General features: G+C 37.3%; 1 protein-coding gene across 1 annotated transcript in view; it reads left to right on the forward strand.

Moving 5' to 3' along the window:
* Positions 1 to 17,350, forward strand: part of LYST (lysosomal trafficking regulator) — a 119,371-nt gene that overhangs the window by 70,726 nt on the left and 31,295 nt on the right. Inside the window, exons 28-37 of the mRNA XM_053461265.1 lie at positions 2,152 to 2,313; positions 2,882 to 3,073; positions 3,729 to 3,907; positions 4,912 to 5,124; positions 5,428 to 5,604; positions 7,219 to 7,295; positions 8,840 to 9,028; positions 9,931 to 10,076; positions 12,222 to 12,318; positions 14,120 to 14,181. Of these exons, the coding sequence (XP_053317240.1) occupies positions 2,152 to 2,313; positions 2,882 to 3,073; positions 3,729 to 3,907; positions 4,912 to 5,124; positions 5,428 to 5,604; positions 7,219 to 7,295; positions 8,840 to 9,028; positions 9,931 to 10,076; positions 12,222 to 12,318; positions 14,120 to 14,181 (1,494 nt within the window). The remainder of the gene's footprint in view (positions 1 to 2,151; positions 2,314 to 2,881; positions 3,074 to 3,728; positions 3,908 to 4,911; positions 5,125 to 5,427; positions 5,605 to 7,218; positions 7,296 to 8,839; positions 9,029 to 9,930; positions 10,077 to 12,221; positions 12,319 to 14,119; positions 14,182 to 17,350) is intronic.

Consider the following 17,350-nt stretch of genomic DNA (forward strand, 5'->3'; position numbering starts at 1 on the left):
CCAGGTATGATTATTAATCAGTTTCAGTGGTCTAGCTATGTAGCAACCTGTGAAATGTACATTCATTGAAATGAATAATTTATACTCCCTAAAATTGCTCATATTATTGAAACTAACCATATGCTAAATCAGAAAATGGTTGCTGAAACAGTAGAGATGTGAAAGCTTTGGAAATTTTGAAGCCATGGGGAAAAACAAATCCCCCAAGAAAAAAATTGAAATTTTCATAAAAATTTCAAAAATGCAGAGTGGAGTAGTTTTATAAATTAAAAGTAAAATAATAAATTAATCCCTTAATGACAAGACTTTTTTTTGTAGTACACTTTGGGACAATGGCTCATTTTTCAGTGTTGCTGTTTAGCTGTAATTTTCTTCTTTCTCATTTTGTGCACCCACACACACATTATATATTGTTTTTTCCAGGCAAACAGGGCTTTTTTTTAGATACCATTATTGTTATCATATCATCTAATTTACATTACAAAATTATAAAATATGGTGCTTTTTTGTAAAAAATTACTTTTCTCACTTTTATTTGAAAAATCGTTTACTTATCTGCAAAAACTAATTAAAAAAACCTGCTAAATAGATTCTACTAGTTGTCCTGAGTTTAGAAATACCCAATATTTTGATGTTTTTTTGCTTTTTTTCTGCAAGTTATTGGGTAATAATTACAAGTAGCGTTTTGCGATTTCAAAACCATTTTTTCCCGAAATCTGGTCATTCTGCCTCATGTGCTATTTCGGGTATCTTTGAAGCTGGCCAATGCAATTTACCCAATCAAACAATATATTTTTGAAAACTAGACACCCCGGGGCATTTCAAATGCTCGTATTTTAGCCCTTTCCATGCACTAATTCTACCATCAGCTTTTGACAACTACAGTATATCAAGATGGAGCCCCACCACAGCCAAACAAAGCTGAAACCTTCTTCCTACAGCGCTCCCTAGAGACAGATATGCATATTGCTCTTATTTGAGAATTGCTTTCCCATTATTTGAATTGTATGTATTGTATTTTATGTAAAGTCTCAGAAGTCTTTCATGAAGGTCTTTATTTTATATAGTTTGCAAACCATGTCATAAACATATAATTTTCACTGGAAAAGAAGATCCATTTCTATTTACAGAAAAAACAAAACGACTTTGGGAAAAAACTGTTTTTTCCCCCCTCAATTTTTGCTTTTTATTACAGGCCTTCCTGTCTCTATGAAGCAGCTATTTTTCATCAAAGCTGCTTTTATTCTCAACATAGAGATAAAGGATAGAAAGATTGCTCTGACTCCATTTTGTGTTTGTGTGCATATAATGTATTTTCCAGGCTAAAATATCTGACAATGCATACAGATTATAGAGATTGTCCTTGTTTTAATAGTCTGGCATCACATGGAGCAAATTAATTTAGTAGGTACCTTTCTGGCAAAAAAAGGGCCACAAAAAAGTGTGTGTTCTCTTTTAACCTTGATTTTCTTACTGTTTTATCACTTTTTGGTAATTTTATAAAGGTCATTAAAATTTGTATCTAAACACATTTTAGTATGTGGATAATTGAATTTGGGTTTAGTTGCTTGGTATTACTATTGTTATGATAGTACACAGGCAGTGCTATTTAGCTATGTTTTGCTAACAAGCATTGATTTTCTGTTTCTTTTTTGTCAAGGAGCCAAGGTACTTTTGTAGTAATAATAATAAAATAAAAAAACACAAAACTTTTAATGGCTAACTGAAAGGGTAGTATTTAGCCTGTCCTTTTAAGAATGGGAACCACATTGTCATGAAATATTGCATAAAAAAACTACTCCTCTCTACGCTTCTATAATTTCAGGATTTTTAAAAAGTACATTGACTCTTTTTCTTAATTTTTTTATTTTGTTTTTTAAATTTCTGTCTAGTGTGAAATTCCTCACATATTTGATGTGGTATTAAGTATGTAGTTTGGAGCTTTACCAGATAAAGCTTTAGAAGATTAAGAATACTTTTACATATATTTAGAATTATTACAGTTTTGCCAATCCTTAAGACACACACACATTCTCATTTGTCTCAAGATTGTTTGACCGCTTATTATTTAATAGTTAAAGTAGATTTGGTTATTTTTTTTAATCTAAACTGTTATATAATAACACACATGCTGTGATTGTTTGAACAAAGGCTCAGTTGCAATGAAAGACTCCATTATTCCTCGAATCCCAAGAAAGCACTTTTGCTCATACGGACAACTTCCGATGCCCCCATCCTACAGTTTTTTAAGCCAGGAGTCGCCCCTCCAGTCACCCATTGGATTCACAACTTTCACATACCCAGACGAAACAGGTGTAGTAATGCCGCCTCCATCAGGCTGTCCCAGTTCCATGAACATTTCTCTAGAAATGTTTTGATGGATTTCTTACTATCAATGCATGTCTAAATTTATTATAACAAATAATCAGTCTATACAAAAACCTTATTTTCATTTTTGTCTTACAAATGTAACCTATATTAATAACCAGACAGATGTGCTCACCAATCATATTTCACTTAACATTTGCCATGGATGTGTCGTCTTTGGTACGCTTTCTGGTCATTTTCTATGTTGGACTGTTTAAATTATTATTATTATATAAAATTATTATTTTATTTATTTTGAGAAAGGGATTTGTTATGGGGCTTTTTTTCCTTTTTATATCAGCTTAAAAAAACTATTTTTTCCAATTATTAAATATATCCTGACCAGTAGGACCTAACCATTTTAATCTATTCTGCAGGTGATTAAATTTAATCTAATATCTGAAGAAATATTTGTATATTTCAATGTTATGTGCACACCTTTTGCTTAAATTTTTGTTCACAATTGATGATCTAGTATACTAATTAATATAAATATCTTATTTCTTATTACCAGATGTCCATAGATTGTCTCTTGCTCAATCTGACCCATTATTAATGACAATGCGCACAGTAGCAAGCAATGAACTCACAATAATGATGCAGAGGAGAATGAGTCAAGAAAATCCAATCAGGGCATCTGAATCTGAATTTATACAAAGACTTCAGAGACTGACACTCTTAGCTGTTAATCGGTTAATTTACCAAGGTAATGTGCATCATAAGCATATAATATCCATTGTACAACACTATATAATGCATACAGTACTGTGCAGAAGTTTTAGGCAAGTGTGAAAGAAATGCTTTAGAAGTAGACATGTTCATAGTTTTTTTTTTTTTTTTATCACAACTTTTATGAAAAGTGAGTGAACATAAGAAAATCTAAATCAAATCAATATTTGGTGAGATCACACTTTGAGTTCATTAATTCTTCTAGATAAACTTGCAAAAAGTCTGGGATTTTGTAGCATAGATTTAGGTGTATGATTAAGCAATTATACCAAACAGGTGCTAATGATCATCAATTCTATATATAGGTTGAAATACAATCATTAACTGAAACAGAAACAGCTGTGTACGATGAATAAAATTGGGTGAAGAACAGCCAAAGTCACTAACATTGTTAGGTTGCTGGAGACAGTTTAAGGTCAAAAGTCATATACCATGGCAAGACTGAGCACGGCAACAAGACACAAGGTATTAGCAAAGTCTCTCCCAGGCAGAAATTTCAAGGCAGACAGGGGTATGTAGAGGTAGAAGCAACTGTGGCTGCCTAAATCCAGAGAAAAACTCTGGGTATATATATAAAATATATATGTATATATAACATATAATTTTACTGTCTTTTTCCTTTCTTCCCAAAGATATCAATAAAAAATGCCATGTTGATCTGTGTGTGCAAGATACCTCAGAGAAAAGGAGGTATTCTGGATCTCAGTTTGAATCTTCTGAAGAGGAGATGCAGCTTGATCTTGCCAGTGTTAAAAATAAGTTTCAGGAGGAACTTCTTAAAACTATGATTGATGGAATCAATTTTTCTCTGGTAAGTGTCAGCTAAGCTAATATTGTAATGATAATATTTTGCAGTTTAGCACAGTGTCTGTGAATGTTTTGGGCCTGAGTGTCCATTTTCTGCATGAAAACAAGTAGCAGACCTCAAAGTGACAACACTGCACGCTGTTGCCTACCCCTGGTGTTGTGTAGTGTTGTTTTCACCTTCCAGGAAAAAAAACCCACACAAGCATAATCATACATACTTACATTCTTAAACACACATACATACAGTACAAGCATACACACAGTTGCATACATCACACACCTTGGCAGATAGTTTATTTTGGCAATACATATATATGTATATATGATTCTGTTGGGGAATAACTTCAACTACAAACAATCAAGACCAGTACCTAATGAATTACCCATGGCTGCATCGCCTAGCATAATCAATCATATAAAATTAGAAAAAGAAAAAAATATCACAAATTTGAAAAGTAATTGAGCAGACACTAATCACCACCTAGGTGGATTAAAAATTATTCTTATTCTATAATACACAACATAAGTACCTTTTTATATATTACCTGCCTATATTTGCCAGACCTCAGAACCACTAGGCCACTGTAATCTGTATAACTGCCACAAATTCCAATCGTGTTAGACACATTTGTTTTCTTCAAGGCACTCCATTGTCTCCCGGGAGGGACTGCTGAATACTTCAATAGCCTAACTAAGGGGTTTTAGCTGCAATGAGAATGTAGATCAACATTTTTATAGTTTGAATGCCAATATTTTGAGCCAGCATATCTAAAAGGACAATCTGAGAAGGTGGGAGTATATGCATTGGAAAAATATTATCAAGCAGTTTAAAATCAAAAGACCAAAATGGACAAGAATCAATCATTTGTGCCCAGCAACATATGTGTTGTTCTTGTAAGAACTAGAGACCACCTGTGTAAAATGTTCCTATCCACTTCTCAATAAGTGTAGCATGTCAAATATTTGTTTCAGTGTTGATGTATGTAGTCATATCTAATTCCTATACAGGGAACAAATAGGAGCAGTTCACCTAAGCATCAGTGGAAGACCATACTCTGGTCTGGTAAAGACACATTTCGAGTTCAACTTGGGAGGCTTCTTGTTCATATTTTATCCCCAACACAGCCAATAGAGGAACGAAAAAAGGTCCTTGATATAGTCCAAGAACCTAAACATCCAGAAATCCTGAGAGACTGTTTAAATTTTAATCCACATTTACAAGTAAGTACAGTTCCATTTGATGATTTTTCACGAATGCACTTAATTTAAGAAAAAGTGAGTTTCTATGTTACATAGAGGTACAATTAGCATTTCTGCAGAAGCCATGCTAGCTTTGGGCTTCACTATACAGTACTATGGGGTTCATGAAAATATATCTCTCAAGATAATTGTTTTAGTTCATTGCTCTAGAAAGACCTATAAATCTTTTTGTAGGAGCAATACACCAGACCATAGCCAAAAGACATTTCATAAGATATTATTGGTGTGTAATTTTATAATATTGAATTTTGTTTCATATTTTAGCATGGACCAAAGTTAGCTCTTTATCTGTATGAATTAATGCAAGACCATAAGGAAGAGCTAACAAAGGAAGAACAGACGGCAGCAGAAATGTTTATGCGTGCGTTGAAATTAGCTGGTTACAAATGTGTCCCACCCAATGCTCCACCCAAGCCAGATCTGATAAAAGCTATCCAAGAGGTGAGTATTTTTTATTCAAACTAAAATGCATTTCCTGTGAAGGGAATGAATGGCTGACAGCGTGGCAGTTGCATGTTTAATGTTCAAATGATAAATGTGACTTAATACATTTGGGACATAAAAGATAGCATTGGTGGTATTATGTCAGCGACAACAGAAGAGAGGGACTTGGGAGTAATTATTTCTGAAGACTTAAAGGTAAGCAGGCAATGCAGTAAAGCGCTGGAAAAGCAAGCACGGTGCTGGGGTGTACAGCTAGAGGCATTAGTAGCAGAAAGAGGGAGATGGTTAAGGCGCTTCTGTCATCTGGTCAGACCTTGCCTCAATCCTAAGCAACCCAGAAGTGTTGGAGAACAGCCTGCTATCGCTAACGTTGGCAGTAATTGGTACACCTTATAATATGTGTCTTATAACTGAAATCAAGACACCTGAACATTTCGGAAGAATCAAGAGAAAGGGAAGATGCGTTAGAAAAAGTTAAATACAAAGAGGGAGAGACGCTTATTTCAAATGAAGATAAATGTTAGAACAAGAGGTCATAGTCTAAACTAGAGGATCAGGAGCGTTGATATGTTGAAAGAAGGTAGATAAGTGAAACAACCTGCCAGCTGAAGTGCTAGTGGCAAAGAGAGTGAGGGCATTTTAAATGTGACCAAGGACTGATTAAGGTTTGAGTCTTTACATCAGGAAAAATGAGAAGCCTAAATGGTCCGACTGATTCCTGTAGAAACAGAATTTAACGACATATAAGAATCATTCGGTCCATTTCATCCTGTAAAGACTCAAACCTTAATTGGTCATTCGTCTCATCTTAGATTTAGACTAATTCAGACTTCTGCTGAGAGTCTTTTCCACTTGTCATATTCTGTGTTTCTGTATTAATAATTTAATTGTTCCAAATTTGAAGCAATCTGCTTGTTGAGGCTTGCTGAAGAATATACTAAGATGTGATAACCAGGAAGAAATTTATTTCAATTACATAAACCATGGATGTTATTTAATACGTAAAACCCATATACCAATGTCTCTATAGTATTGACCACTTTAGTGTTTAGCTTCTGCAATATAACATAGGAACATTTAGGTTTCCTTCACTGGAGTGCAGTGCTCACAAAATGTTTGTTCTGTTAATAGTTTAAAAGAACAGCCATTTGTAGATGTTGGTGGTATCATTAAAATGATTATTGTTATTACACTGAACTTCTACCATCCTTTCTTTAGCAATGAATACTTTCCTACCCTATCTTGAATTAACAGAATTTAGTGCTTATAGCATGGCCTGAGTCGAAATGAAACCCTCCCTAAGGGACAAACTGGATTAGAATTATGAAACTGCACTATTCCTATTATATGCATATTCGGATGGAGCTGTCTGACTAATGACAGGTAGCTTCTGGTTAAGTAACCCATCGGCATTCTGGAGTTAAATGCTGCTCGTATTGTAAACTGGTTTGCTTCAGACATGTCTAGAACATGGCCATGGCTGCCCATCAGTGGCTCCTTCTAGTATACACATTCTGCATCCATAGGAAATGTTTTTTTAATACATTAGCTATCATTTTATATAATAGATACTTGTTCCGAACTATTCACAGAAACTTAAATATCTTTCAGGAGCAGAAAAAATATGAGAATGAAGAGATTGCAAGCAAAGCTGCATGGAAAAAAACTATTTCAACCAACCAGCACAAGTGAGAATCCTTTAACTTTATATATGTAGAAAACCAATTTTCCAAGCACGTACTCTGTCAGTAGTAACTATTCTTTACTTCGGTTTCCTAAAAAAAAAATCACTACAATGGCAGACTTTTGGCAGGATTTTGGCTTGCATTTTATTCGAGGCTTACCATATTTGCATTTTAAAGATATAAAGTATTTTTGTTTAGGTTTTCTACATTTGCCATCACATGTTAACCCCTTCAATCCCAGGGGTTTTTGGTATCTCAAAGCCCAGAGCAATTTTGCCATTTTTGTGGTATGTCGGTTTAGCGATGATTCTCTTTTCCTGTGAATAGTGTACCCATGTAAACTATATATTGTTTTTTCAAGGAGAGATAGAGCTTTCGTTTGATACCATAGTTCAGGAGTCTGGGCAGACAGCACAGCCACACAGAGCCCGCCCCCGAGCCTGAGATCACTCCCACGGAGTGATCCTGTAGGCTGAAAACGCGGTTGCTGCAAAACCAGCAATCGTGTTTTCAGCTGCCACAGGCAGCTTCAGGGAAGGGGGTTGTGTGTTGATTGGGTCCCCACACAAGTGTGGTTACCTGACACAACACCCCCCAGCTTCCTGATCACTCCATGAGAGCGACAGTGCAGTGTTAAACCCTTCAATGCCGATCGCGGCATTTAGGGGTTAATTCCCGTTTTGTACGGGGCTCTGCTGCTGGTGTGGAGACCAGCCCCAACACCCCCTGCTGCCTGATCGCTCCCTGAGAGAGACAGTGCAGCGTTAACCCCTTCAATGCCAGAATTGTGTATGACACATTGGTGGCATTGCAGGGGTTAACATTTGTCCCCACAAGCTTGTGGGGACTAAATATCAGTCAATGCTGTGCTCCAATGGAACATCAGCATCGAAAGAGTTAAAAAAAAAATAATAAAAAAAAACAGCACTGACCTGAAAGTCCAGGGTGCTTCCAGGTCAAACGCTGTGAGTTTAGTAAGTGGGCTGATGATGATCAGATCGCTCCTGACCAACTGTTAGTTTAAAAAAATCCTGGCTTCTAACTTTTTTACCTGGCGCCTAGATTCACAACAAATTTGTCAAGCCCTGCCATAGTTGGATGATTAGCTGAAAATTTAGAATGAGAAATTTAGTAAAAACTAGCGAAGATTTGAAACTGCGCGATCGCGTGAACGGGCAGTTTACCGGTAACAGCTTACCGGCTTTCATGCCGGAAGCTTGTTACAGGCGATCGGACAGCAGAAAGCCGGCAAAGCCGGCTTCTGCTGTCAGTGGGGAGTCCAGGCTGTCAAACGACAGCCTGGTCTCCCGTGCAGCGGCAGGGATGTCCATAGGGGTTTCTTAGTGGGCGTTTTTTGGACATCCCGGTACCTCTATAGAAGGGGTTAAAAGTGCTATTATCTCATCTCTCTATTTTACTGAATGTTGTAAACTAGGGATTTCCAATGCAAATCAGCAGATAAAAAGCAATGCAGGTGTTTAGAATAGCCTGATTTAACAATAAGACTACTGATTGATTATATTCTCTCCTTTGCTGTATTTTGACAGACTCTTTCAGCGACTTGAATCAAAGTTAAAGGACATTTCAAAAATTGCTGGTGATATAACTCAAAGTGTGTCATTATCTCAGGGACTGGAAAGAAAAAAGGTTATTGAGCATATTCGAAGCATGTATAAAGTAGATTTAAGTGCAAGCCGACACTGGCAAGAGCTTGTTCAGCAGCTGACACATGACAGGTTAGTGCTGCACTTAATTTAGCATTTATATGGGTATGTATTTTGAAATGCTTAAACAGGGAAAATGTATGTGTGGTGTGAAGTGGAGTGATATTTTTTAACATAGTGCTCATATTGTAAAAGAGTGCGCATATCTGATGGTTAAAGGTAACTAAAGTCTGACCTCAGTGTTAAATTGCTATATTTTAGATTTTCATTAGCACTTATGGCACCTTTAATTTAACAAATCACCTTAATCTGAGAAGTGAGCATAAAATCACAAATTAGTTTCATTTTCCCTTTGATCTTATTGCTTTACTCAAATATATTACTTTTTTAAATAACATTTTATCTCGTTCTTCTGCGTCCAGGTACCTGGCAACAGTACTTGGCAACAGTATATACACTATATATTAACATTTATCAAATGTTAGGTAGTGTTACAGTCTGTTACTCTACTTTTTAAGCAGACCATTTAAATGTGTTTTGAATTCTTTACAAAGCGCGCTCTCTCTCGCATCTTATTTCTATATTTAAGAAATATAGACTCATGCACTCACTGTACGTATACATACATACATACATACATACATACTCTCTTACCCTCTCACTCTTAGTCCTTCCCTCACTTCTTTAACCCTTTATTATACCCAAGCAGTTTTTTCTGGCTGCTCATATACACTGTGCAAGCAGTCTCACTTTTACTTGGGTCAAGTAACATTGTGTTATGTGACCCCGCTGCGTTCTCACCTCTGTGAGTCAGACCAGCCCTTTTTGAATAATTTTGTGAGGTGACCAGGTGAACATAAGTTTATGATATGTATCTATTTATTTGCAGCTGAATACATGAAAAACTGCTGACTTTTGTAAATCATATCCAAAAACAACCATTGACTATAATATATTTGTATGTATATTTAAAGGGCTGTTTGGTATGATCCAGAATCCTATCCAACTTCTTGGCAACTAGATCCAACAGAGGGTCCAAACAGAGAGAGACGGCGTTTACAAAGGTGCTATTTAACCATTCCAAACAAATACATTCTCAGGGACAGACAGAAACCAGAAGGTAAATAGTTTATTTTGCTGTAACCTTAAGAATCCATGTTTTTCATTTTGTTTTGATTTTTTTTTTTTTTTAGTAAGGAGACTCTCTTTTGTTACTTTCATTGCAGTTTACATAGAATAGAGATTCTAGTGCAATGCGTTTATTAGCCAGGAGTTCTTTCTTAAATTGTACGACAATACAAATTCAGTATTTACGAGCTTTGGCTCCTCTGGTCCTATGACACCAAAGGATGCATGACTTCTTTGTTTGTCTATCATTTGACACGATTATCCAGTCTCTGCCCGATTTATTTCCAAATTGGCCACTGTGCATGCAAAAGCAGCCAGTAGTCCCATACTTAAGCTCCTGTTGTCAGAACTCTGTTAAGGGACCTTAAGGACAGTCTACTGGTAGACGGATCCTTTTGGGAATTTCCACATTAAGTGCAATCTTGTGGAGTTGTTTCAGATCTAGTGACTTTCTATAAATCAGTCCTTCCCTTCTCAGTGCTTTCCATTTATATTTTGTATTTTTTCATTTGTGCCTTTTCTCCTCGTATTTTGATCTCGGACAGTCGGTATAGGGTACCGTTTTTTATATGGGACTTTTATCTTTTTTTTGTATAAAATATGTTTTTGTAAGGTGCAAAGCTCTGTCTATCAGTATACATTGCCTTGTTATATTTTACTCTAGTACATCACATTCCTAGCTATACTCTGCTATGTTGTATCTGAAGGTATTTCCTCAAAATACCACAATTAACCTCCTTATGTTATTTGTATAGTACACTGTTACCTGTGATGTTCCTTCCCCTTGTCATTCTTGGCAGCATTGATAGTTGGAGACTCCTCCTCCTGACTCATGAAGGGCATGAAAAACTTTGACATCCCTTTCCTACCTGCAGTTGTAGGCATACAAACATTTTCTCTCCTTCAGTTCTAAGCACTTCTGCTTGCTGAATATACTGGTGCAGAAAAAGTACCAAAGTATTGGTAGACATGGTGGCTCATTGATGAAAGGGTGCAGCTTGTAGATCCTGGGGCATCATTCAACTAAGATAGAGTAGGTAACAATACAGGATTTATGAGAGTTTGCAGGTGAGTTTTGGTCCAGCAAGGTACAATGCGTAATTCGGTGTGTGAGTACTCTTCGGGAAACAAAAATCACTCCTTTTGCTATATATTAGAAAGGGTAAGTCAAGCACTAAGTACATGACAAGCATTTTCTTTCCAACTCTCCCTTTAGCGAATAGACCCCCAAGACAGAGAAAACCTAGACCCTAGAAAAAAAAAAAAACCTTGCGTTTCCTTTGGACTCTTAATTAAACCGGCAGTCAGCTGATTGGACCTCCATTCAAACCCTTGGGACAAGCATCTCTCTGATTCCTTGTGATAAAGATGGTCGTTCCTGTTGCAATTCATTTGGCTTTGTATTAGTAGGCTCTGAGAAATTCAGGTACTCTCTATGCAGAAGCCAGTTCTTGAAAACCTGAATTTAGAGTTTCAGCTTTTTGATTGCACCTGAAGAAGGGCCTCTGGGGTCCTGAAAGTTTAAGACTTTATATCTGTTTCTATGTTTATAAAGAGAAACGGATCACCTTCAGCTGGAGACTCCTTCTTCTCTTGGACCAATATGGCTATTTCCATTTTACCTATTAAGTAAGGGAAGGAAAAAATAAATATAACCAGGACTGATGTGCTGTTACAGGGAAGAATTTCTACGTACTTTTAAGCACTACATACTTGCTTTCCTAAAACCTACAAGTGCAGCTTTTGGGAGATAAGTTCCCAGCTGCTTTATTGTAGCAGACCTTTTTTGTTTGTCATATATCACAATCATTTCGTGGATGGAAAGGGGAAAAGTGAATTTTGCCTTTCCTTTCTTATGTCTTGGCAGGGTATGTTTCCCACTTAATAATGGTAAATAGTGTTTTGCTGTTGATTTGTAGTATGTCTTTACAGAGAAGTGGGGGGGGGGGCTTTTAACAATTTTTCCAACCCTACCTGACTCAGGAGGGGTCAATGCTGCCAAGAGCTGAGCAAGGAAAAGAAGCTCCAAGTAAGTAGAATTTTGTATATCTGATTTACTACGTTTCTGATATGTCTTCTGCATGTAAGTGTATCATATAGCATATATCATACATACTGTATTTTTCTCCATTGACAGAGACCATTAAGCCACCACTCTCATACCTTTTTGAAGATAAAACCCATTCCTCATTTTCTTCTACGGTGAAAGATAAAGCAGCAAGTGAACTAATACGGTAATATATTTATGAAATTTTGATTTTGATGCATGTAAATAGCCATATTTGTTGTAATGAACTGCATAATTACTCCTAACCATTAAATAAGAAGAGGCACCTTTCCCAAATGTAAAACGTATAGTATAATGTCTCCTACTTCCCACCATTGAAGAGTACATAATAATGTACTAAGTTTTTGTGCATGCTTGTCTGGGTCTCATTAAACTGGAACTGGCTAAGCCGATCATAATTCTGGTAGCCAATTAGCCGGGGTGCAAGCAAACCGTTCAGTTACATAGACAGAATTTTGATAAATATCCCCATGAAATTGCAATGGGGGAGGATATTAATGTAAAGGGGACACTCAATTATCATATCCATTCAAATGTATATGATAGTTGTAGTGCAACTACCTGTTCTTGGGTTTTGGATTATTCATCCCCATTGAGTTGCTCATCCTCCTTTACTAAGTAACTGTACTCTTTTGGTAGCAGCTGATATTTACATTTTGCATTGCCTTGACTTACATGTGAACAGGGCTGCCATCAGGAGGGGGGTACGCCCGTTACTGGTACATGTGCAGGGAAGAACTCAGTGGGATCTTGTCACGTGCATTACGTGACCCCGCAGTAGTAAAGACCATCAAGTTCAACCCTTCTACCTAACCTTCCTACTCTTGATCCAAAAGAAGGCAAAACCCCCCTAATTAAGCTACTTCGAATTCTGCCATCAGGGGGAAAGAGTCTTTCTTGACTCCAAGAGGCAATCGGAATTTGTCCTTGGATCAAGAAGCTCTAAAATATTCATTCTATTTATATCCCTGTATGTCATGCCTTTCTAAAATAATATCCAGACCCCTTTTGAAGGCATCTAATGTATTGGATAACACCACCTCACTTGGCAGTGAATTCCATACCTTTTATTGTCCTTACTGTAAAGAATCCCTTCCTTTGTCGTCTATGAAATCTCCGCTCTTCCAGTCTCAGAGGGTGACCTCTTGTTCTTTGTACATTTCTGTTAATGAACAGGTCACTGAAGATCTCGTTATATATTGGCCTTGCATATATTTATATAATGTTTTCATATCCCCTCTATGTCGCCCTTTTTCCAGTGTATATAATTTTTACTTTTTTGGTCTCTCTTCATAACTAGTATCTCCCAATACCCTTATTAATTTTGTAGCCCTCCTTTGCACTTTTTCTAGTTCCATAACGTCCTTTTTAAGGACCGGTGCCCAGAATTGTACCGCATATTGAAGGTGAGGTCTTACCCTTGACCTGTAAAGAGGCAAGATGATATCCTCCTCTCCTGAATCAATACCTCTTTTTATGCATGCCAAAACCTTATTGGCCCTTGCAGCGGCTTGCTGGCATTGCGCACTGTTGTCAATTCTACTGTCTACCATTATTCCTAAATCCATCTCGTTGGTAGTTTTCCCCAAGGATATTCCATTTATAGTATAGGTATTTTTATTATTTTTACCATAATGCTTAACTTTGCATTTGTCTGGGTGTCCACCTGTGGTGTTAGAGTGGGAGAGGAGGAGCTGGAGGTGTGAAGTGTGGGTGTTACACCATTATCCCTAGCCTTGCCCCTGTTCTCATAAGATGTGCTTCTAAGGTAGAGTGATAAGTGGAGCAATTGGTGGGACAGTGGGGTGGACATGGGACAAGCTGATGGGAGGGGTATGGAGGCCCAGGCATTACACATGATGGTGGTTCTGAATGTGAATTGTTTAAATGAACTATGATTTGTTTAAATATATGTTCATGCATGCAAAAAAACCCTACATATTGTTACTTTATTTTACTTTCTGTAGAGTGAACCGAAGATGCATCAATGTTGCTCCAGCTAGAGAAACGTTGGGAGAACTGTTGTTAGGTGGGTACCAGCTATTTATTGTTTAGCTCTTGTAAACCACATATTTTTCTCTTCTGTATGGTATTTGTATATCACAGTGCTCCACTTCAATAAACATCAATTAATGTGGTCATAACTTGATTTGGGTAAATAATAGTAATTTCCCTATATTTGTTTCCGGATCATGAAGGAAATAACCTAAAGAGCCTCAACTAAGGCCACTTTTGCAGTCACTCTCATTTAGGGAGTACTCCAGTCCTATTTTCATGTTAAATGCAGGTTGGAGTGCATCTAAATTTTTTCAAATCATGTTACCACATGCAAATTGGTGTACGAGTTCGTTAGTTTTAGTTAGAAGATGAGTCTTCAGTTTCTTATAACTCCACCCCAGCTGCTGAAGAAGCATTCGTATGTACACAAGCATAATTCCTGCACATGCTCAGTAGCACTCCCATGCTAGTCAATGCGAGAAACAGCAGTCAATTACATGTATGCTATTTGAACACTGATGTAGTAGTAGAATACATGTGATTGTTAGCTGATTCTCCCAATGTGAGTGACACCTAACATGTGAGTATGATGGTTCCTGCTTCCACTTTTCAGTAGAGGCATCTGGAGGAGTTAAATAGGTCAGATGTTCTGTTTTCCAATAACAAAAAGAATGCACCAGTCAATATGGATTCTAATAGACACAAAATACAATGTTGGGTACTAGAATGTTTCTTTATACAACAATGTGCCTTGGTATTTTTATGGTACCTGTAATACATTGCCATAGGTGAACAATGCTTGATTAATATACTTTACCTGAGAATGAAGTAAATCTAGTTTTCTTTAACTATAAAATAGTGATGTGATGTTTTGCATTGTGGTAATGAAGTAATATGGTTTTTGCTGTGCTACAATTACTCAAGTGAGGTGCCAGATTTATAGTTGCTTAAAATGAAAATAAACTTTGTAAAACAGGTTATTATTTGTTTGTAATTTCACTCTAATACAGTCAGTTCTACTAAGTTAGAGGTTCGATGTGCCTACCAAATTGGCAGCTGTTCTTGGTATTTGCATTTCGAGATACAGTCCTACTTATCCATAGACTTTTTTCATTTTTTTAATTTTTAGATTTGAGCCACATTCACCATAATCACATTAACATTCTCTTATATTATTGGGTTAATGTGTAGTTAGTCCCTCCTTTGCAGCTATAACAGCTTCCACTTTTCTGGGGACGTTTTCTACAAGAGTGTTTCTATGGGATTTTTTGCCCTTTTTTTGGCTCACAATCCAGTTCCAGTTCATCTCAAATGTATTAGATAAGGTTGAGGTCAGGGCGGGCCAGTCAAGTTCTTCCACACCAAACTCATCCAACCATGCCTTTATGCTTTGGGCACTGGGGCACAGTCATGCTAAAATAGAAAAGGGTCTACCTCAGTCTTTTCCCACAAAGTTGGAAGCATAACATTGTCCAGATGTTCTTGCTATCTTTTGTCTTTTTTCCTTTTCCCCTCCTTTATGTCTGTCCCTATCTTTTTATTTTTGTTAAAATACTCCTGTCTTTTGTTTTGGTTTACACCTGACTGATCCTGTCAGATTCCTTGCCCCAGACTCATGTAAAATCAATACATCACAGTCCTGGGTTAATATCCCCTGTACCTGTTATATACAGTCATGTGAAAAGGAAAGTACACCCTCTTTGAATTCTATAGTTTTACATATCTGGATATAACAACAATCTGTTCATTAGCAGGTCTAAACATTAGGTAAATACAACCTCAGATGAACAACAACACATGACATATTACACCGTGTCAAGATTTATTAAAAAATAAAGCCAAAATTGAGAAGCTATGTGTGAAAAACAAAGTACACCTTTGTACAAAGTGAGAGACTGATAAAATGTGAAAACAATCCCTTTAAGTTATTGCTGCTAAAGGTGGTTACCTTTAGCAGCAATAACTTAAAGGGATCGTTTTCAAATTTTATCAGTCTCTCACTTTGTTACGGAGGAATTTTGGCCTACTCTTCAGTTAGTTGAGATCTGCGGGAATTTGTTTATGCACGGCTCTCTTGAGGTCCCGCCACAGCATTGCAATCGGGATGAAGTCTGGACTTTGACTGGGCCATTGCAACACCTTGATTGTTTGCTTTTTCACCCATTCTGTTGTAGATTTACTGGTCTGGTTGGGACCATTGTCTTGTTGCATGACCCAATTTCGGTAAAACTTTAGCTGTCGGACAGATGGCCTCACATTTAACTCTAGAATACTTTAGTGTTCAGAGGATTTCGTGGTCGAGTCAATGACTGGAAGGTTCCCATCTCCTGTGGCTGCAATACATGCCCAAATCATCACCCCTCCACCACCGTGCTTGACAGTTGGTATGAGGTGTGTGTGCTGATATGCTGTGTTTGGTTTTCACCAAACCTGGCACTGTGCATTATGGCAAAACATCTCCATTTTGGTCTTGTCTGTCCAAAGGACATTGTTTCAGAAGTCTTGTGGTTTGTTCAGAAGCAATTTTGAAAACCTAAGCTGTGCTGCCATGTCATTTTAATAGAGGAGATTTTTCCCCTAGAAACCCTTCCAAACAAACAATACTTGTTTAGTCTTTTTCTAATTGCACATGAACAATTGTCATGAACGTTAACATTTAACATGCTAACTGGGGCCTGTAGAGTCTTAGATATAACTCTCTAAGCATTGCATGGTCTGACCTTGGAGTGCATTTGCTAGGACATCTACTCCTGGGAAGATTGGCAACTGTCTTAAATGTTTTCCACTTTCAAATATTCTTCCTCTCTATTGAATGATGAACTATAAATTGTTTGGAAAAGGTGGTATAAACCTTCCCAGATTGATAGGCACCAACAATTGCTTCTCTAAGGTCATTGTTGATGTCTTTCCTCCTTGTCATTCGGTTTACGCACACCTGGATGCTCCAGATCAATGAACTGCTCTATAGAGGTGGTCACACTTGCTGATGATCAATTAATCAAGGACAGCGGCACCTGTCTGCTACTTAGTATCTGAACTCCTATGGAAGCAGTAAGGTGTATGTCACGGTAACCCCCTGAGGCTGAGGACACATGGGGTACATTTGAGTTTGGGAGGGGGATTCTGATGGAATTTTGGGGAGACTCCTTGCCTGCCCAGCCCGCTCTTTGGTCTAACCCACCCTATGCACTTTGGGGGGG

The sequence above is a fragment of the Spea bombifrons genome, chromosome 3, assembly GCF_027358695.1.
Source record: "Spea bombifrons isolate aSpeBom1 chromosome 3, aSpeBom1.2.pri, whole genome shotgun sequence".
Classification (NCBI taxonomy): Eukaryota; Metazoa; Chordata; class Amphibia; order Anura; family Pelobatidae; genus Spea; species Spea bombifrons.